The sequence below is a fragment of the Pseudopodoces humilis genome, chromosome 25 (genome assembly GCF_049639895.1).
Source record: "Pseudopodoces humilis isolate 2021_Gansu_Grassland_sample_001 chromosome 25, ASM4963989v1, whole genome shotgun sequence".
Classification (NCBI taxonomy): Eukaryota; Metazoa; Chordata; class Aves; order Passeriformes; family Paridae; genus Pseudopodoces; species Pseudopodoces humilis.
The window spans coordinates 1,369,464-1,390,945 of record NC_142224.1 but is presented as its reverse complement, the minus strand read 5'-3'; the positions used below and the strand labels follow the sequence as shown (position 1 = coordinate 1,390,945).

The 21,482-nt window shown below is 50.2% G+C and overlaps 1 protein-coding gene across 2 annotated transcripts in view; it reads right to left on the bottom strand.

The window, feature by feature from the left end:
- The window catches only part of KIRREL3 (kirre like nephrin family adhesion molecule 3), a 350,972-nt gene that overhangs the window by 109,382 nt on the left and 220,108 nt on the right, over window positions 1-21,482 (bottom strand). For both annotated transcript variants that reach the window (XM_088066785.1, XM_088066786.1), the window contains exon 2: window positions 15,735-15,812. In XM_088066785.1, coding sequence (XP_087922911.1) covers window positions 15,735-15,812 — 78 coding nt within the window. The remainder of the gene's footprint in view (window positions 1-15,734; window positions 15,813-21,482) is intronic.

The following is a 21,482-nucleotide window of genomic DNA, read 5'->3' as shown; positions in this document are numbered from 1 at the left end:
AGCTGATAGTGTAAAGCCAGGAGTCAAAATGAAAGGAACTTTATTATCATTAATCAGGAGTTTGACTCGGTGATCCTTTTAGATCCCTTCCAAGTCAGTGTATTCTAGTATTGCATTATTCTCTAAATACAGAATTACACTCTCTCAGGGCAAATCAGTGGAAATCTCTCCCCAAGGATTCCCCACTCTTGAGAACTTTTCCGCAGTGGGAATAAATACCCCTAAGGAAAAATAAACAAACAAATACATAAATAAAAAAAATAAGGCTCTTTGGCAGCTTAAATCAGAGCAAACTTCAAATGCAGGTCCTTCTCAGGCTGAAATCCTGAGGAACGGTGAAAGCAAAGTCCCCAAACAGTAACAGTTGCCTGTGCCACATCCATTTCTGACTTGAGGAAAAGCTCCCTGCCTTCTAGGAGGCAGGAATATAACCTGTTTGAGGCTTTAGAGAGAGACACATAACCATCATCATCATTTTCAAGAAGCAATGTGCACCACAGTGCCTTACGGACACCTATAAATTACCCAGCACCCGCCTGCCAGCTCAGCCTAAGCTCGATATTGCCTGCAGTAATTATTTGGATCAAATGCAGTTTATCTGCTTCATATTTGTGTTTCTGTGCTCTCTGGTAACTTATAAATGTCATTGCAGTGTTTATTTGTCATAATGAAACTTAATGACGTTTGAAACCAATGGCTGTGGTTGCGGGCTGCAGGTTTGAAGTAATCTCTTCATCTTTGAAGCAGGAGGCCCAAAGATAACATTAAATTATCCTACAGAAAAGGAAGATGTATGCAGACAGATATTCAGGCCTGTGTATTATTCATTGGAGAGATGACTAGCAATGAGCCACAGTGCCTAAGGCGACGGACTCAAAGCATTGTCACCCAGCGAAGGCAAATGTTCCTGTCCAAGGGGAGCCAGTTGTCAAGCCACAAGCCCAAGTGCATCTCAATCTGCTTTATTAAACCTTCAGAGGCATGCTGGGGTGGCTGGGTGCCAGATGCCCGTGTGAGACGGCTGGCAGGGAAGAAATGAGGTGGGGCTACTGTAAAATACAGTGGAGCTGTGTTAGGAGGGGGAGTATCCAGCTTTGGGAGGCATTGGAGGGGTGGGGAGCAGAGCAGGAGCTTGGCAGTGCTGGGCCCCTGTCCCAGGTGCTGGATGCTGAAGGCTGCTCTCCCTCCATGCAAGACCCAGAATAAACTTTTCTTGCTTTGCTTCAGGCGCTGCTCCTTGTCCTCCCTCCTTCTGAATAATTTCCTCCCTTGGTTTCTATTTCTGTGTGTATTTATAGACTCTGGTCGTGTCTCCCCTTGAGCCTCCTCCAGACTATATAAATTTACCTCCTCCAGTCTCTCCTCTTACAACCTGCTCTCTAATCCCTGGGGCATTCCTGCCACCACAGTCAGAATTTTCCCTGGCTTTGCTCCGTGCTCCCCCGCTGCAGGGGCTGGCAGTGCTGCGGTGCCAGTCCCATCGCAGCCCACGTGGAGCTGCACAATTACTGCTGCCTTATCACCTCGGGACCTGCTGAAGCAAAATGCCCCTGGCAACAGCCAGGAACATCTTTCCCTCAGCTCCCTCCGTGCTGTCAGGAGTGTGGAAGTACCCAGCACTCAAAGAGCTTTAACCCCTGCAGCACAGCCGAGCTGTGGAACTTCTGGGTTTTGAGCTGCCTTCCTTCACAGGGGCTGGTGCTCCCACACCTCCTGCCCAGGCTGCTGCATCTCTCAGGAATATGGAAACAGCCCCACTAGACCTGTCCTCATAAGGGCACTGAGACTTAAGGGTCTGCAGGAAACAGGACCTCAGTGAAATTTGGCTTTTTGTCTTCACCTGCTTCTCCTGCACAGGCTCAGACAGGTCTGGAAACGCCCTGTACTGCAGAATCTGCCCCCAGCTCCATCCTCTGGTCTGCCCTGAGCAATGGGACAGGGTGGCCAGAGGGTGAGGGAAGGGCTTCTGCCCTGCTCAGACGAGACCCCACCAGTGGAGCTGCCTCCAGCTGTGGAGTCTTCATCACTGGAAGGACATGAACCAACTGGAGCCAGGCCAGAGGAGGCCACGAAGATGCTCCAAGGGCTGGAGCCCCTCTGCCCTGGAGCCAGGCTGGGAGAGCTGGGGGTGCTCACCTGGAGAGGAGAAGGCTCCAGGGAGAGCTCAGAGCATCTTCCAGGGCCAAAAGGGGCTCCAGGAGAGCTGGAGAGGGACTGGGGACAAGGGATGGAGGGACAGGATAAGGAGGAATGGCTTTTGACTGCCAGAGCACAGGGCTGGATGGGATACTGGGAAGAAAGTCCTCCCTGTCAGGGTGGGCAGGCCCTGGCACAGGGTGCCCAGAGCAGCTGTGGCTGCCCCTGGATCCCTGGAAGTGTCTAAGTCCAGGCTGGACAGGGGTGGAGCCACTGGGACAGTGGAAGGGATCCCCCAGGGCAGGGGATTGGAACAAGATGAACTTTAAGGCACCCTCCTACCCAAACCATTCCATAACTCTTTGATTCTGTGATAGCCTTCCTGCACTGCCATGAGCCTCTCTTCTTCCCAGGGCTGTTGTGTGAAACCATTCCAAATCCAATCCAAATTCCAGATCCCTGAACTTTCCCTGAACACCCTGAGAGTGCCAATGTTTAGAGTTTCAGTTTCATGTGATTGTAGGGCAAGATTGTTTCCCTCCAAATCCTCCAAGGACCAGCCCATGGCGCACATCCATCACTGGCATCTCTGTACCTGGCAGCTGAGGTCCCTGCCCTGGACACCTGCAGTGCAGGGATGTGACCCCTGCAAAGAGCAAACCCTACAAGCAAATACTGTAATAAAATAATTTAAGCTTTAGTAAAAGCTCCCCTCCATGAAAATTTGGTGAAAAAAATGAAAAATCCCCCCTGCAAAGCTGGTCAGTGCTTTATTCACTGAGCCCCAGGAGTGCAGGAGAGCCCGGGTAACTCATTCCCATCGCCCACCTGAGCACCTGGATTGGAACCAGAGGCCATTATTGGCAGATGAGCTACCTGATGACAACTGATAAGAGAAATTCATCTTCATTACTCACCATCCTTACACAGCCAGACCTAGAGAACCCCCTGCGAGGATCTCACCCCTGAGAGCTCATCCAAGGCCCCAGCTCTGATTTCCCTACGAGCAGCCCTCTTTCCCAGCTGGGAGCGCCTTGGATTAACTAACACACCTGTCCCCGGGTTCCTGCAGCCCCCAGAGCCTGGACAGCTCTCCCATCCTCACTCCCACTGGAGCTAGCATTGCTTAAAACCTCGGTGACATCGATTAATGAGGAGGAGAGAACTGTGCGGGGCCACCTGCAATGACCTTGATGGAAACCCTTGAGAAGGGAGTTAATTCCGGACTCTGGCGGCGCCCGGCTCGGAGGAGATGCAAGCTCTGCCCTCTCCCAAGCAGCTCTGGAAACAAACAAGTTGACAAATGAGGCTGCCTCTTAATGAAGCTGCAGCCAAAGTCAATACTCGGCCCTTCTATCAGGGCACAGATCAAAGATGGTCTCAAGGGCAAACGACCTCGGCAGGGGTGGGACAGCTGTCACTTAGAGGAGGGAGGGGATGGCCTGGAAATGAAAAGGAGCAGCCTCAAAAGCAGAGGGAGACAAGGGCAAGTTGCAGAAGCAGAAAGGAAAAGGATTTAGAAGAGGAGACATGTAGAAGGTGGGGGAAGCCTTTCTTCGAGGCATGCTCTGTCTGCAGTTAAATCTGTTTGTTAAGATCCTGGTATTCTCTCTGTCTCCACCATCTCTGCTGCACATCCAGAGCTACATCCTCACAAACCTGTATTGCAGCTATTTCTCTGCAGGTTTTCCTTCTCCTCCCACCCAGCTGACAAAAGACTGAGATGGGGAAGGATTAAGGTTCTCCCATCTATTTACAAGTATCTTGAGACATTTAAAGCTTCGCCTTCAAGTTAGGTACACTTGGGGTGATTTTCTGGGGGCAGGGATGGGCAAGAAGAAAGAAAACAGCAAACAGATAAGGAGACACCTCCCACAACAGCAAATCAACTCCCCAGTATCTACAGCTGCTTGCAGCTTGGAGAAAGGATATTCTCCCCAGGCAGTTGAGCCCTGAAGCTGCTTTAGATCCTTCAGTGTCCACTCCAAGCCACCATTTCAGGCCATCCCCTGTCCCAGAGAGCAGTCTCACTGCAGGGAATGGCCAGGACAGGAGCCCTTTGGTGGATGGTGAGAGCTGGGACTCACCTGGACAGGCCATGCCTGATCCCAGCCTGGCTGCAATTCCATACCCCAGCTCTGGCTGGCTGAGGGAGCGGCTTCTGGGGCAGGGATTGTTCCCTCCCCGTCTGGGAGGTGCTACAGCATCTGTCCCAGCATGGATTTGACCCTCAGCTGAAGGCTTCTCCTGCTGTGTGAGCCCACCCAGTCCTTCCCTGTCTCCAGGAAAATCCACCAGCAGCTCAGCTCCCACTTTGAAAACTCCAGGATTGAACACTGGTCTGAGCTGATGGCAACAACGAGCCAGCACACTTATCTCCAGGTCAACCTAAATATTTTATTTAGCTTCTAAAGGAGTCAATGCCTTTCTCTCTTTCTTCCTTTATTTTAAATCTCAGAATGCTACTGACTCTCATGAATATTGATGAGGATCATTAGTCACTGAACATTTCACTTCCCTTCTCTTTTCCCTGTCTATATAAAAGCTTCATCTTTGTTAAAGAGAAAAAAAAAAAATCCATCTCAAGTTATATCTCTGGATATGCTTTGAGATTAGCTCCATTAATACATTTATAGAGAAGTACATACCCATGGGAGCAAATACTGGGTGTAGAAGGGCACAGGGATACTGACCCCGAGGCTGGTGCTGCACTGGAGGGAACTGGGAAGGTTTGTGGCTGATGTTCTTTGCTCTCTGAAGGCTCATTGTGGCAGCCTTGGCTACTAAATAATCCTTGCATTGGCTGCCTGGTCTGGGGGATTCCACTCACTCTCCCCCCACACATGATCCACACCTGTCCTGCAGGTTTTTGACCATTCCCACTTTTTTCATCTTCATCAGCCTCAGCCTGAAGGCTTCAATCATTGAGTGAACACAGGTGGGAGGGTTTGGCCAGATACAGCAAATAACTTGGGGCAGACAAGAAAAGCAGGACTTGCACCATTCAGCTGGATACTTCACAACCAGATTTCCCTATTTCCTTACAATAAGAAAAGATTTTTAGAAGGGTTTAAAACCAAGTCATCTCAAACACAGCTGTGTGTTGCTGGGTGCTTGGCAGTGTCTTTCAGTCAAATCCAGCACAGCCTCACTTCACTGAGGAATGGAAGTAGGATCATTTTGCCGGCCTGAAACACACAATTTCATCCCATTTTGTCATTATAGCAGTGAAATAGAGCTGCCTCACACTGCTCCTGTAAGAGAGGAGCTTCAAGCTATGGGTTGGGACTGCAGGGATGGTGTTACGTGACACACAGGGAAGCCCCAGGGATGGAGCTTCAAAATGAGTTATTTAAGCCTTTTCCAAGCACAGCAAAGGCACTGGCTCCCCAGTGCCCAGAACACCAGAGGGTTTTGTCTTCACACCACTCTTAGCTCCCACCCCACTGCCTGTTGGGCTGGAAGTGCTCCAGCACTCCAGTTTCTGCTCACAATTGCACAGCAGATTGCCTCATGCTGACTCAAGAGCCATTTCAGTGGCAGGCCTGGCTGTTTGTCCATCCCAAGTGTGTCTCAGGGTGGGACTTACAAGGCTGCAGCGGTTTTAATTTATATTCTAACTGACAGGAGATTGGTACTGCTTCATTGCTCCAGTCTGGGCAGCAGCAGCAAACCATCTCTGCCTGCAGAAAGCATGTGGCTGCCTCCTGAAGAGGGTGGTTGGAGATCCAGAGCAGGCAGGAACAATCCCAGTGTCTCCCTTCAGCCATGTGTGCACTGCAGTGTCTGTGCCCCACAAGTGCCCCCCCAGAATAGCAGAAATGATGCTATTGATTCCCTTTCTCCAGTCTTGGGTGCTGTCAGAATCCTGCCCCCTTTCTGACCAAAATCTGGATTGTTTTCTTGAAAGCAATGGCTTCCAGATGCCTTGTGGGCTGGAGACTTGCACACAGCTGGGCTATCATGTCCGTGTCAGGGGGATTTACAGCACCTGGCTCGATGGCAGAGCCAGACCCACCTGTCCAGGCTCTGCTCTGGTGGTCACCATGTCCTTTAGAGGTGGCCTGGCAGTGCTGGGTTATTGGCTGGGGTCAGTGATCTTCGAGATATTTTCCAGTCTAAACAGTTCCATGATTCTGTGTCAGCAGTGTGCCTGGGATCACTGATCCCACTGCTGCCAGCAGCCTCCCTGGCAGGGTCCCCATGGACACAAGGGAGGAAAGCTAAATGACAGAGCCCAGGATGCAGCAACAGCTCTGCAGAGAAGGGAAAACTATCAGCAGATCCAGCTCCAAGGGAAACTCAGCCTGGAGCAGCGTGGAGCTGGGAAAGCCAGAGCTGCCATCTCCAGAAGCCTTGGACCTCCTGTCATTCATGTCCTCCCACCTCCTGATTAAAAGAAAGTGTGCCCAAAGCCCACAGCACCAAAAGATGGCCAGGCAGCCGTGGCGAGGTGAGGCCCCAGCCTTAGCTCTGCCTGCTGCCAGGTGCAGCTCACAGGACAAGCTTTTACCAACAACTTGCCATATTCCTCAGGTACACATCCCATTTCTGCGCCAAAAAGGATCTAAAGGGACATGGCAAGGGCAATGGAATTCAAGTGGCTGAAATAATCTATATCCCACTCTAGATATTGATCCATGTGTGTAAATAATGGAATCCCAGAATGGTTTGGTTGGGAGGGACCTTAAAGACCATCCTGTTCCACCCCCTACCATGGGCAGGGACACCTTCCGTTATCCCAGCTTGCTCCATTATCCCAGCTTGCTCCATTATCCCAGGTTCCTATCCAAACTGGCCTGGAACGCTTCCAGGGATGGGGAATTCACAGCTTCTCTGGGAAACCTGTGCCAGGGCCTCAGCACCTTCACAAGGAAGAATTTCCTCCCAGTATGCCACTCTAACCCTTCCCTCCTTCAGCTTTAGGCCATCTCCTCTTGTCCCACCACTACATGCCCTTGTGACGAGTCCCTCTCCAGCCTAAGATTCCCGAAATGTTTTTAGTGGTTCCCCCAAGGAAGTCCTGCAAAGGAGCAGTGCACAGATTCCACAGGATCCAGGTTCTGTACACAACTGCAGGCTGAACAGCGAGAGAAGCAGCTCCTGAAATGTCTGATGCTGGTACTCAGGGAGTGAGGAAAGATCGTATTCATTTATTTAAGACCACGCAGCAATAGCTTTCCACAGGGGACTGCTGCTCAAATCAATAGATAAAATGATACCCTTCGACCATTAACTGCTACAACAACACTGTTACCATAAAGCTCCTGAGCTTTGGATCAGATTTATGACCAGCAGAGTTGTTCAGCCGCTCTACAGCCGCTGTAGACAGCTGGAACATCATGGATGGAACTCTGCTCCCCCTCTCCAAAGGAGCAGAGAGCAGCAGGAAGCTGGGGAGAACGAACAGCAGGTAACACAGGATCCTTCCCTGAGCAGCATCCTCGGGAATGCTCAGCACCAGCCGGGACTTGGCTCATAGCCAGGGAGATCCTGCCTTACTGGGTTTTTCTGCTGAACCAACCCAGGCAGAGTTTCCCCTGACACCAGTCACAGACAGCCCCTACACTGGTTTTCCTCAGGTTTCACTTACATCCCTGCCTTGTTCAGCTCCCAGACACACAAAGCACCACCGAAATATCAATGAGACCTCTGAGATAACAACACATCCTTAACAACGCCTTGGGAGCAGCTCTATCCACTCTCCTCTTCCTTCCCAAGGCCCTTGTCAGATAAAGAACAAAAGGCTCAATGCAGCTCACCTGGAGCTGCTGGCCCCAGTCAGTTGTGGTGGTGTCTGTGCAGGGACACGAGTGACAGCAGTGGGAGCTCCCCCACCTCCGAGCTGCGAGCCCAGGATGGGGTGGCACGTTCAAAGGGAGTGACAGCAGAGTAGGCAATGCAGAGTTCCCACCACAGCCCATGGGGAGAATGGAGATCAGCTGACAAATGGGGCTGCCACCACTGTGGCTGCCAGGGCAGTTTGTGCCAGGGATCCTGCAGTTTGGAGCAAAGCTTGGCAGGAATCCCATTTCCAGGGTGCAGACGGTGCAAAGCCCAGAGGGCAAAGCTGTGGGAAGATGCTGGGGTGTTGTTGGAGCTGTATCTGGGCTGCTGAGCTCTGCTGTAGGCTGAGTAGAGCCAACAATATTTGAACTAAACCAAGTGACATGTCACAGGTCTGGTCCCAGAGGACAGACCCTTTCCACTGTCAGGCCAGAGAACCAAGAGAAGTTTGACCTTCTACAGCAGCACTGAGGTTGTTGGCATCTGGTAGAGGAGAAAGGTCATGTTTTACAGGGATGAGAGGGACTAGGTCCTATTTATCCTTGAGGCTCAGGAAGATTCACGCTCAGCCTGTGCTGCTGCAGATGTAAAAGTCACTTGCAGGATCTAGTTTAAGTGTTCCCATAAATCCAAGTAATTCTGAGGCAGCAACTGCCTTGCTGGGCTGTTAATGGGTGGCACAAATATGCCACTGTGTCTCGGTGCCACACTCTAATCAGAGGTTTTGCTGGCAGGAAGGGTTCACTGAACCCAGTTTGAACTATGGCAGGGAGCAGAAGAGGCGGTCAAGCAGAGAGACATTTGGAGCAGAGGCACAGTCAGCTTTTCTGAACAAGCCATTTTTCCCCAAAAGAGCAGGGACTCCAGCCCAGAGCCCCAGCTGGTTTCTCTCCAGGCAGTAACATGGGGCCTGACAGACAGGAGCTGCAAATCAGACCATTGTAGAAAGGAGGCTCAGGCTCTGGGAGGAAAATATATTGTGAGTCTTTCTGTTCTCCACTGGAGAAATGGAAGGGTATGGAGGGAAGGATGGTGAGGGATGAGACATCAGAAGGACCTGGAGCTGCTGGTGCAAGTCCAGAGGGGCCACAGAAATGCTCCAGGGCTGGAGCCCCTCTGCTCTGGAGCCAGGCTGGGAGAGCTGGGGGTGCTCACCTGGAGAAAAGGCTCTGGGGAGATCTTAGAGCCCCTTCCAGTGTCTAAAGATGCTCCAAGAGAGCTGGAGAGGGACTTGGGACAAGGGATAGAGGAGCAGGATAAGGAGGAATAGCTTCCCTCTACCAGAGGGCAGGGATGGATGGGATATTGGGAAGGAATTGTTCCCTGTGAGGGTGGGCAGGCCCTGGCACAGGGTGCCCAGAGCAGCTGGGGCTGCCCCTGGATCCCTGGAAGTGCCCAAGGCCAGGCTGGACAGGGCTTGGAGCAGCCTGGGACAGTGGGAGGTGTCCCTGCCATGGCAGGGGGTGGAATGAGATGAGCATTAAGGTTCCTTACAAGATAAACCACTCCATGATTCTGTGATTCTGTGACAGATCTGCCCACAGCCCTACAAACGCCAACTCAGCCACGCTCTGTGCCCACCACATTATCAAGGATTTCAATATTTGTGACGTGCTTTAAAACTTTAACCCAGTTTGGTGTTTAAATCCATCTCCTTTCCTCTTTGTCTTCCTTGGTATTGTATTTCCCCACCTCAGCAGTGCTGCCCAGCTCCCCAGGGATCCAGCTGTGCCCCGCAGCAGCGCTGCTGCAGAAGGAGCCGCAGCCCTCGCTCCTGCAGGAGCTGCAGATTGCCTCAGAGAAGCTATTAAGGAGCAGTCAAATAGAGCAACCTTTCATTGACAAGGCACTCGGCCCTTTAAACGATTCCAAATAGTGTTTTCTTTTTATTGCTTTCTGCAGTTTAACAGCCTTGATTTCGAGTTACTTTGGCTTATGATAAACTCCGGATCTATAACACCTCTATTCTCTCCCTCTTTGGTCTCTCTCGCCCACTTCTCCTTTATGTTTTTAGTAAAAAAAGATCCAGGAAAACAGATAGCAGATTAAAAGGGAAACAAATTGAAATGGGTCAAATGTATCTTGCTTAGATGACAGCCGCCCCATTAGATACTTTTAAACAGGACAAATAATCCGTTTGGAAGCATAAGTGGGCTTTTACATTTATTCTAAATTACAAACCAAATGATTGCAGCCTCAAATGGAAGCACTGGCTAATTGCACTAATATCTCACTAATTCCAACATCAAGGAATGGGGGAAAACCGAACAATTTTCACCATTTTACCAATTATTCGATTTAGGCCAAGGTACATTATGCAAACCCTGGGTTGTGCTTCCTCTCCATTTTGTGATCTATGACAAGGACTGGAATTCCAGTTATTAATAATGGAGGAGCTATAATTATTCTAAGAATGGGTACGAGATAATTACAAGCCATAAACCCAGCTTTCATGTGCACACAATTCTCTCCCCATGTCTGGCAGCACCAAAATGCAGCACCTTGCTGCAGACTGGAGCCACCCCGAAGGTCAGGACAAGCCCCCCACGTGGAGCTGCGGTGCTTGCAGGTCACAATGTGAAGCCAGAGCTGGGAACACGAGCAGGAACTGGCAGCTGCCCAGCTCTGCAGGCAGGGCTGGTCAGAATCAACCTTCCAGAGGCTGGAATTAGGTGATCCTGAAGGTTTCTTCCAACCCACACCTCTGGATGACTGCATGGTTCCATGATCCCTAGAGGCTGCAGTCTGTGAGGGCTGCATGGATGCAGGAATCATCCCAAACAGAACAGGCTGGTGGCTCTCCTGCCACCACTGTCCCTGTCTCTCTGGGCCAGCTCACCCCTGCCCATGTCTGAGGTATGTGGATGAATTCCTCCCCCTTCTCCCAACAACTTGCTGTTGGAGCAAGTCCAGAGGAGGCCATGACTTTGACAAGAGGACGAGAGCACCTTCCTGGAGAAGACTGGGTCGTGTGGAGACCTTATAGCACCTTCCAGTATCTGAAGGAGCCACAGGACAGGGGCAGAGGGACTCTTAGGAGCTGTAGTGACAGGACAAGAGGGAATGGGCACAAATGGGAATTTAGACCAGATATCAGGAAGAAATTTTTCACTGTGAGAATGAAGAGATACTGGCACAGGTTTCCCAGGGAGGTTGTGGGTGCCCCGTCCCTAGAGGTGTCCGTGGCCAGGGAAAGCTGGGACCAGATAATTTTTAATGTCCCTTCCAACCCTTAACATTTTGGGATTCTATGAACAAAAGAATAGAGCTTTCCATTAGTCCCAGTGTCTTCAAATAAGATCCCAAACCTTCAGAACAGAAGAGTCAAGGTGAGATTGCAGCTCAGACTGAGAAACTTTCAAGGCCTCACTCTTCACCCTCCCAAAATGGAAGATTTGTCTTATGCTGTCCAACAGCCTCACATGGCTTTTAAAGAAAAGCTGAGCACCTTGGATCTGGGCAGCCCTTCCCCAGCAGAGATGATCTGCCAAGCTCTCCCTCTCGCACAGAAGGCAGAGCACTCGTTGCTATGTGGAGCTGCAGCTCTGAAGCACAGGCTGCTGGTGCTGCTGTGCTTTGTGTAGTGAATGGAGACACCTTGAATGCACAGCCCAGCCCCAACACAAACAGAGAGCGGCTGCTGCCGGAGATAACTGCGGCACAGCCTTCTCCTGGCACAGCAGGCAGTGTTTGCATCTCTCTGAAGAGGAGGGTTTGTCCTTCCCTGAGCACAGATCATTAACCACTCACTGCTCCAGGAGGAAGATGCTGCACCAAATCCTTCTGTCCCTTTCCCCAGCCGTGCCTGCTTTCCCCGCTCCGTGCTGGGCACGAAGATGAAGCCCACCCCTCATAGACCAAGAGCTGTGTCCATCCCATGGAGATGCCATCTGCCCTCCACATGTGAGGACATGAGAGCCAGCGAAGGGTCTGGAAAGGGAGGTCAGACGAGGGCAGGGATCTGCCCTGTCCTGCTGCCCTGTGTGGGGGGACGTTGTTATAGGCACCTTCCAGCAGCTGGCGGCTGGTGGGAACAGGTGGTGGAGGTGAAGGCTGACACCTCTCAGTGCTTAATCGTTCCCGTTAGTAGCTTTATGAATGGCAGCCAAAAAGTGCCATAATTGCTGCAGTGACGCTTGCTAATGACTCCAGTTAGATCTGGCAAGTAGTCAAAGGCAGGAGACAAGAAGTAAAATGCAGGAGCAGCATCTGAATTCCTGCCTTGGACCGCCACAGAGGAGAGCGGAGCAAGGCCAGCTTGGGGCCTGCAGGTATGGACAGGGAGGGACCAGGCATGATGGGTTAGCAGAGAGAGATATTCCAGCACACCCCTTGCTTGCCCCTGGGGAGAGAACTGTGTGAGAAAGGAGAAGTGGAATAGAAGAACAAACCCAAGCTTTCAGAGTAGCTCAAAATGCTTTTTCTTGGGGGACTAAGGTGACCCACCTCCTAGAAAACATTTTTCTACTCCAAAATCACCTTGAATCAGGGTGGCACAAGCCCTGGCAGAAGCAGGGTAAGTCAGCTCACTGCCAGCCCAGCATCAGCTCCAGCCCCAGCACCACCTCCCTTGCACTGCACGTGGGACATCCAGGCCACCCTCCGTGGCTCCCACTGCTCCACCCTCATGGCCACGGGAGAGCCATTCCCAAGGAACAATCCAGCCCCTCCTGAGCTAACAGCACGCTCCTCCTGATTATGTATCTGTTTCTGAATGTTAACAAACAGTCGGCAGCAGCTGATTGAGTGGGTTATTAGCAGAATGAAGACAGATGGTGGAGGATTAACTCCAGAGCATCTTCATTGCACGGCCGTCATTGCAGACAGCTCTGCCTCTCCCTCTGTCTACAACTGTCACCAGCTCCATTTCACCCCACAGCTCCCAGGGCACACCAGAGCACGGGACCAGCATGAGACCAGCCCATCATCAATCACACGAGCGCAGAGCAGCCACGCTGGAGCTGTGCCTTCCTGCTCCCCAGCCAAATCCACCCCCAAATCCAGACTTTTCCTGCTGAGGGCTTTACAAAGAGAGAAGTGGTCGCACCTGATACAGCACAGCAGTGCAAGGACAGTGCCCAAACTGGGTTTGCTGTGCCCATCACGTGGTGCCTGACAGCTGGGAGAGGCTCCAACACTGCACCTGGACCTGTCTGATCACTACACAGAGATTGAGATGAGGATCTGATGGAAATGATGTGGGCAGAGGAATATCCACGGACACCAATCTTGGCTCCTCATCCTGGGCCCCAGCTCAGCTGGAAGAGCCACATCTGCAGCCAGATGTTCTAGTGGACATCATCCCTTGCCAGCTGGTCAAAAAACAGCACAATGCCACCAAAACCACTTGCTGTGCCTCTCTCATCCACGTCTATTTCACCCCACTGGGAGAGGTTGCCAAAGTGATCTGTGAGCGTCCAGACCAGATCTTCTCTGTGGGGACATCCAAAACAACCGTGTTCACAGAATCACAGAGTATCCTGAGGTTTGAGCAACCCACCAGGATCATCCAGTCCCAGTCCTGGCACTGCACAGACCCCCAACAATCCCACCCTGAGCATCCCTGGAGTGCTGTCCAAAGGCTCCTGGAGCTCTGGCAGCCTTGGGGCTGTGCCCATTCCCTGGGGAGCCTGGGCAGTGCCAGCACCCTCTGGGGGAAGAACCTTTCCCAACATCCAACCTAAGAAATTATTTCCCATCTGTAAATGATTCTTCCACACTGTGAAGGCTTCCAACTCCTCTTGTGCTTATCTACTTCCAAGCCAGTGTAGATGTCTCCAGTAAATGGCAGGAAGGTTCTGATGGTCCCTGCAATTACCTGTTTCCTCTGGGATGGAGACCCCACACCTCATATTATCCCACTTCCCCACTGCCTTTCTGTGCTTTCTGTTCCTTCAGCTCCCTTGTGTTTATTAATATGGCTGCACTTCAGCCTCTTTTTAAAGGGAGAAAAATCTCTCACTTGGCACAAATACAAAAGGGCAGCTGCTCTCTCTCCTCATCATGGCAAGGGAACTGGCCCAAAGAGGTGCTCAGGTACCTTGGGTAGGAAATTCCTGTAGATGACCAGACACCTGACCCCACTGCAGCTCACACACCATAGAGTGTGGATCTGCACTGCAATCCACCAAAACCCTGGGAAGCTGGATGTCTGCAATTGTCATCTGTAACTGCTTTGAATGAAAACACAAGTCCTAGGTGGTCTTTGTATCCATGGAAATCCCCCTGACTTTTGTTTTTGGCAGATTGTACCTTTAAACATAATGGCCCTGCAGCCTGCAGGGGCCAGAAACTGGCTGCATGTCAGGCAGGAACACTTTGTTCCCTTTCCCTCACAAAAGCTTTACTTTCGGCCTTTCATGTCTCTTTGTTCTCTCCACACAAAGCCATGCTCAGCCTGAAAAGGGGGCTCACTTCGTAGGCTGACGCAGGCTCTGACTCCATCAGGGGACCAGAGCAATCCCAAAGGATTGGCAGGATGCCCAGGGTCCTGCCAGCTCTCCAACATGCTGTGAGCATCCCCAGGGTCTGGACACAGCCACAGGCAGCCTGTCCAAGAGGCTTGAGGGACAGGAAGGTACCGAGATGGAGGCTGCACCTTCTCACAGCACTCGTGTCCCATGGGGCAGCCCCTTTCCATTAAAAACATCCTCTAATCAATGTTTAAAGAGTGTGTGGTAATTAACAAGCATGAGGTGAAGTCTTGTGAAGTACTTTCCCCATGTTATCAGCTCAGTATCAGGCTCCTGGGAACGTGAAGGAACCTTTGATCTTCTAACTAATGTTTGAGCCATAAACTTGCCTCTATGTGAGTTTTACTCCATGGAAACTCACCTTTTACTCTCACAGCAAAAGGCTTCCTGCAGGAGCAGACACCCCCATGGCTAACTGCCACAAAACTCCATCCCATGTGGGGAAAAAGAATCTGCAATAGTTTGGGTTAGAAGGGTCACCCAAACAGACCCAGCTGCAGTGAGCAGGGACACCTTCCTCTAGACCAGGTTACTCAGAGCCCATCCAGCCTGACCTTGGATGTTTCCAGAAAAAGAAGCACAGTAGGACAAGAGATCACACCCTTTGTCCAAATTATTTCCAATCAGCGTCCCTAAAAAGGGTTCAATCCATGCTTGGCTCAAGTTTCTCATTCCCAGTGACCTCACAGCCAAATTCTCTGTGACACTTCCTCCCATCTCACAGGCTCTGGGCTTCCTTCTCTCATCCATTAATCAGAAGGGGCTGCACCAGGGCTGGCTCCAGGAAAGGAAGCTACCAGAAGCAAGGATGCCAGTTCTTCTGAGTATAAATAGTTTTTGTTTAGTTATTATGCTTCATAATTATTTATGATATTTCTATGGATTAATCAATGCTCATAAAGTACTTGGGGAATGACTGGAATATAAAATAGGGAAATTTTAGTAGAAGTTTGAAGAACAGTGTAATGGCGACTCTGTGAGGTTCAAAGGCACTGGAAACTGGGATTCTGGAAGTGTCATGGTGACCACTGCCACCCAACTAGAATAAGAAGAGCAGAGTGCAGCAATTGCTGCAAGATCTTCCTGTGTGACAAATCCTTTCTGTAGGAAAAGACAGTGGGTTTTGGATGCATGGAACCACAAAGCTCCTGCTCTTCTCTTGCAGCTTCACACAGGGGGCTCCCCACATGCATGGCCTCTAAGATGTTCCAGAGATCAAAGGGGAAGCAGGATTTTCTCCTGGGTGGGAACAAGAACCCAGCACATTCTTAGAGGTGAAACCCCTCACAATGAGATTGCTAAAGAGGAAGAAGAAGAGAAGGTGAGGGAACTGCTCACCTTCAGTCATCCTGCGGTACTTCTCCTTGTACATGAACCCCAGTACTAGGCAGCATCCTCTTCCTGGGAGCCCCAGTTCTGCAAGAGAAGAGAGCGTGGGGTTAGACTGGGCTGGGAACAGGAGCAGGTACATGGGGCTGCTGCAGGGAGCAAATCCTGCTGGAGACAGCCTTCAGGAAAAGCTCCAGGAAGGTGGGCACATAGCTGAAGTCTTTGGGCAGCCTCCCAGAGCTGAGCTTGGCTGGGCCCCATGACAGTGCATCTAAAGACAGGAGGGTCAGCATCCCCTCCCTCGCCTGTCCTTAAGCATGCCTCTGTTCCAAGTAAGGGGATGAGCTGCATCTTCCTCCACAGCAGCATGTTGCAACAACAGGACTCTTTCATCCCTTTCTCCCTTAGTGGGCAGCAGAGTGAAACGGGAAATGGCCCTCAGTAGGGAAGATAATTCTGGCCTGAGGAATCTTGCTCTTCAGAAGCAAGCAAGTGACCCTATGAACAGGAGAGTGCCAGAGTCTGAGGAGCCACAGGCCTTTGATGCCTTGATTTGTTAATGGGGATTTTTGACTCTTGGTAACAAACAGAGAGATCTGAGCTTGGGTTTTTCCAGAAGTAGGCTGCGAGCACAGGCGCTCTCCCCGTGTGCGTCTCCGAGAGGCAGAGAGCTCTCGTTCTTCAAACAAATTCTCCTGTGTCACAGTGCAGAAAATTAAGGTACCATGTCCCCAGTGCTGCCTGCGGACCTGCAGAGCTCCTCGGGGCCTTCTGTGCTCTGCAGAGCCCCACTGATCAAAGCCCCTTTGATGTTTACTTAATGTGGCTGTGGACTGTGCAGAGCCCCCTGTGCCGAGGAAGGAGTGCCGGGAAGTTGTGCCGCTCACAGGAGGGAAAGGCGGCAGAGCAGGAGGCTGGAGAACACAGCAGTGGCTGGAGAGGAGCAGGACCTGCCTGGCAAACTTGGCTTTCAGTGCCATGAGGCAAACTTGGGGTTGAATCGCAGATCTGGATCATGTCCAGAGGAAGAGGGAAGTGAGATGTGATGTGCAGGGAAGATCCCCAGATTCACGTGGGTATAGACCCAGATACAGAGAATTCCTCCCTAACAGTGCTTGCTGCCATGGCATCCCAGTAGAGCGGTTACATCTTCCTCTTGTGCACAGTATGAGGCAGAATTTGTGCCTAAACCTAGAAAGAAACAGACTTCTTTTGATGCCAGGGCACACACAAACCCAGTTAAAGCACTCTAGCATTGTCCAGGGCTCCACCTTGCAGGAGGCTCCTGGTCCTAAGGCTCCCGTCAGGGAGGAATCGGCATCTAACCCAAACAAATGACACGTGTAACCCACTGAAGCTGATGCTCAGACAAAAGCAAGTCTCTTGAAATAATCAGAGGAAGCTGAAATTTAATTGCTCCCCTAAATCCGCCTTGTCCTGGAGGGAATGCCCTGGAGAGAAACAGGCGTCTCCAGAATGTGACTCCACTTTCAAGATGTCTTTGGGGGTGCTTGTAAATCTCTCATCAGCCATAAAAGGTGGTGACTAACTCAGAAACTCAGGTGAAGATGCCTAAAGATCAGGGCAAATTAAGCAACCACCAGAACTCTGAGTGGTTTCTTGAATTAACAGGAAGGGGTAATGAGCAACCATTGTCCACCTCTGGTGGTGGAAAGCTGTTCTCTTGCTCTCCAGGACAGGTAAAGTGCTCCACCACAGTCTGCACAAAGTGCACAACCACAGAAAGGTGTCGGCTGCAGGATGTCTCTGACTGCAGGGACGCCCAGCTCAGGCTGCCTCCCTCAGCCCTGCCTGACAGTGAGAATCGATAAGACCTTGTTGGGCTCGGGGGATTTTCCATGCAGGATCCTGTGAGGACACGCACTCCTCGTGCCTGGCAGAGCCCTGAGCCCACGCAGAGCCCCCAGGGCCGACTGCGCAGAGCCGCCAAAGCAGGTGAGAGCTTTATGTCTTTATTGATAGGAAAACAAAACCCTATCGATTGCTATTGAGCCTCCAACGAGCACCAAGGTATCAAAGTAATTAAAACAACACAATTAGATTAGTGTCAGACAAGGCAGCAGAGCCCACAGTGCAGCTGAGCAAGCCAGCACTGCTCGGACTCAGACGTGCACCCGGGGCCTGTGTGGGGATTCTGGCTGGGTTTTCCTGGACACAGACCTGCAGTGAGGGGGCCTGCCACAGCCTGCACACACCCTGAGCACAAACATCACCAAGGTTATGGAAAGGTCTGGGTGGGAATGAACCTTAAGGACCCTGCCATGGGCGGGGACAGCTTCCACTGTCTCCAAGCCTGGCCCAATCTGGCCCTGGGCACTGCCAGGGATCCAGGGGCAGCCACAGCTGCTCTGGGCACCCTGTGCCAGGGCCTGCCCACCCTCAATTCCTTCCCAATATCCCATCCAGCCCTGCCTTCTGGCGCTGGGAGCCATTCCCAGTGTCCTGTCCCTCCATCCCTTGTCCCCAGTCCCTCTCCAGCTCTCCTGGAGCCCCTTTAGGCCCTGGCAGGGGCTCTGAGCTCTCCCTGGAGCCTTCTCCTCTCCAGGTGAGCACCCCCAGCTCTCCCAGCCTGGCTCCAGAGCAGAGGGGCTCCACCCTGGAACACCTCTTTGGTCTCCTCTGGACTCACTCCGGCAGCTCCAGCTCCTTCTAATGATGGTGGCCCCCGAGCACCTCGAGCCAGGGCAGTGCTGGGGCAACAGGAGCTGCAGTGTCTGGGGACAATCCCACCACCCAGGTGTCCAGATCTCACTTCCCCCTTGCAGTGAGCAAAAAGCTCCCCAAAAGGGGGCTTTGGGCAGGGTCTCCAGCCCCAGGCCCAGCTGTGCTGCCCAACAGGTCCCAGGCCCAGCTGAGCCCTCAGAGAGGGAGGGAGGCTCAGGCTGAGCTGGATCCCAATGAAATGTGGGTTCTTGTCTCTCTGAGCCTGGCTTAGCAGGCTGCTGTGGGTGCCTGTCTCCCTTTTGCCTCCCCAAGGGGTGCTATAATTAACACTTATAAACCACTTTGATATCCCATGATGAAAGGAGCTGTACAAAAGCGCTGCATTATAATAATTCATACCATAAATTTGTGAGAACATGCAAAAATCTTTATAGCTAAAGGCACCTTTAAATACTTGAGAGTGCCTTTAAAAGGTAAAATACTTCAAGATGACTCTGCTGCCTAAGGATGTCTCACCATTTTGGCTTTTAGTGGCTACCTAAAGCTAAAATATTTAAGCAGGTACCCAGCATTTTAAATGTCTTGGCTTTAGGGGAGCTGCTGAGACACATTGAAACCAGAATGTTTTAACCCTTGCATGTCCCCATCTCCCCCAAATCAATCCCATCCAATTCCTTGTGATGACAATTGAATTTCTCAGCATGGTGAAAGCTGTTACAGCTGAAGTTGATCATGCCAGGCACTGTGATGAAGTGGGAGTTAAAGTATCCTTGTTGGAAACCACACAGCAGAGCCATGGTTTCGACTCTCTCACAAGTACCTGCATTAATTAACCCCCAAACTCACTGGGCAAAGCTAGAACAACTTCAAAGCACAAATTACCAGTGACAATGAAGCAAAAGACAATTAAAAGAAACAAGATCTTGATGTCTTCTAGAAAGGGTTCCTCAGCCTGGGAAATAGAGGGGAAAGATGTTTAAGAAGAAAGTTCTCTCAGCGTTGGCACAAACTATGGATTCCTCCTGCTTGTTCTTTCATTACTTTCTCTACTCAATGTCAATTCCTTCCCTCACCACTCAGGAAGGGAAGGAAATACCCGATCACCGGTGCACTAAAGGCTAAAGCTGCAAAGCTGTAATAAGGGTTTATTAACATAATCATAATATGTACTATTGTGTAGCTGTATCCCACCAGGAATGATAATAAACATTTAATAGCCCAATAATACCTGTTTAATAATTTTTCAGCTCACCCTGTCTAATTGCAAGTTTATTAAAGAACGATAAACTTTATAATCGTTGTAAAGGCATAATTGCAATTCCATTGCTTATTTAATATTGAGCTAATGATATTACAACTAAGTTATATTTTCCCATACATATTAAATATCAATTAGCTGGTTTAAACTATTGATTTGTATTTAATTAACTATGCTATTATATACCAATTAAACTCTTATAAGAGAAGCAGAAACAGCTGGTCTCTTAAATTAAATTTTTAAAACTTTGTATTAACATAAATATCACGTTTCTATTTTGTCATGTTTTTCTTCTACAGTGATGGTAATTTACTAGCTGTAAATATTTTTTCTGATTGCGTGTTATATCTGTGAGTTTAACTCTGCTTTCTGGGATGGGGAATGGGGAACCTCCATGGCAGGTATCCCACTGCCAGTGACACCAAAATGTGGGAACTAGGAAAGGCAGAGGGCTGGAAAAGCCTTATCTCACCTCAGGATCCCAGAAGCAAAAAACTCGGCTGGGAGCTCTTCAAAGAACATGAAATTTTCTGAGGAAAGAAGCTCAACACCTTCCTAAGTTGGCCAGGAAGGTGATAGGAGAAGATTCTACATCACCAAATCAAAGAGATTTTGTTATTGAACACTTTGATGGAGAAACCTCATCCTCCTGCTTACAAGTGTCCTGTCCTGGTGGATACAGTTGTCTTCTTGATAAAGAAGAAATATGGACAGAAAAGCCTGATCTCCTGAGGCTTTCCATGCTCTTGGCTTCTCTGTGTCTAGGGATGCTGCATCCCAAAAGTCTGAAGAAATATGTGAAAGAGCATTTTCTTTGTTTTTCGTGGTCTTGATTTCCAGGCTCAGAACCATCCCAAACATCCCTGTGACCTCTTCTTCAGAGGACTCTGCCCTGGGCACCCATGGAGCACCTTCCCCTGAAAGTTCTCCTGCCATGACTGCTGGGTTCAATCTTCCTCCCTTGATGTCATTTACATCCATGAGCATTCCTGAGCCATCCAAACTCCTGCTGCAATTCGGCAGAGAGCAGACGTGTCCTTTGGCACGGAATTTCTGTATTACACTGTTAAGACTGCAGAGCAATCCAAGATCTTTGGAGATGAAAAAAGGCATACGAATGCACGTTATTATTAAATCTGTGCCTGGTTAATTTATAAAAACGTATTAAAAAACCTAAGAGGCTTCCCAGATGAGAAAATGGGCACATTACTGTTTGAAATATGAATGAAGCAGAGATCAGTGTTAAATGCCGGAGTGGTATTGTATTTTATTGTACAGTGCTCTGCAAAAAAGTTGCATTTATAAACCCATTTATTGTATTATGTACTCGCAAACCACCTTGTCATCCATTTATTGCACAAATAAAATCTTAAAAGCAGAGGATTAGTTGAGTGTGTCCCTGTGGGACCACAATCTGACTTTAAAGAATCCATCAATGAAAGAAAACAGATGGAGCAGAGATGTTTGCCAGCTCATTGCTCTGAGATGGAAAACACAACTGGCTATTCTCCCACAGCCAACAGACCTGGAAAGAGAGAAGGACATCCAGCGGGGCTTGTGGAAAACTGTCCCCATTCAGGAACCAGTTCTGGTTGAAGAATTTCTCATTCCAGTCTCCTCTCTGATTACTGTACAAGATAAAGACCTTGGAGAGCACAGCTCTACCTTGCATGGTGACAGAAGACTCCCCAAAACTGAAGCCCTGTGTAGAACCTCTGTTAAGACCTAAATTTGCCTTAAACACCACTGGAGAGGCACCTACCTGCATTTGAGAACAGCAACAGCACAAACCAGTACCAGGGCTGTTGTCCCTC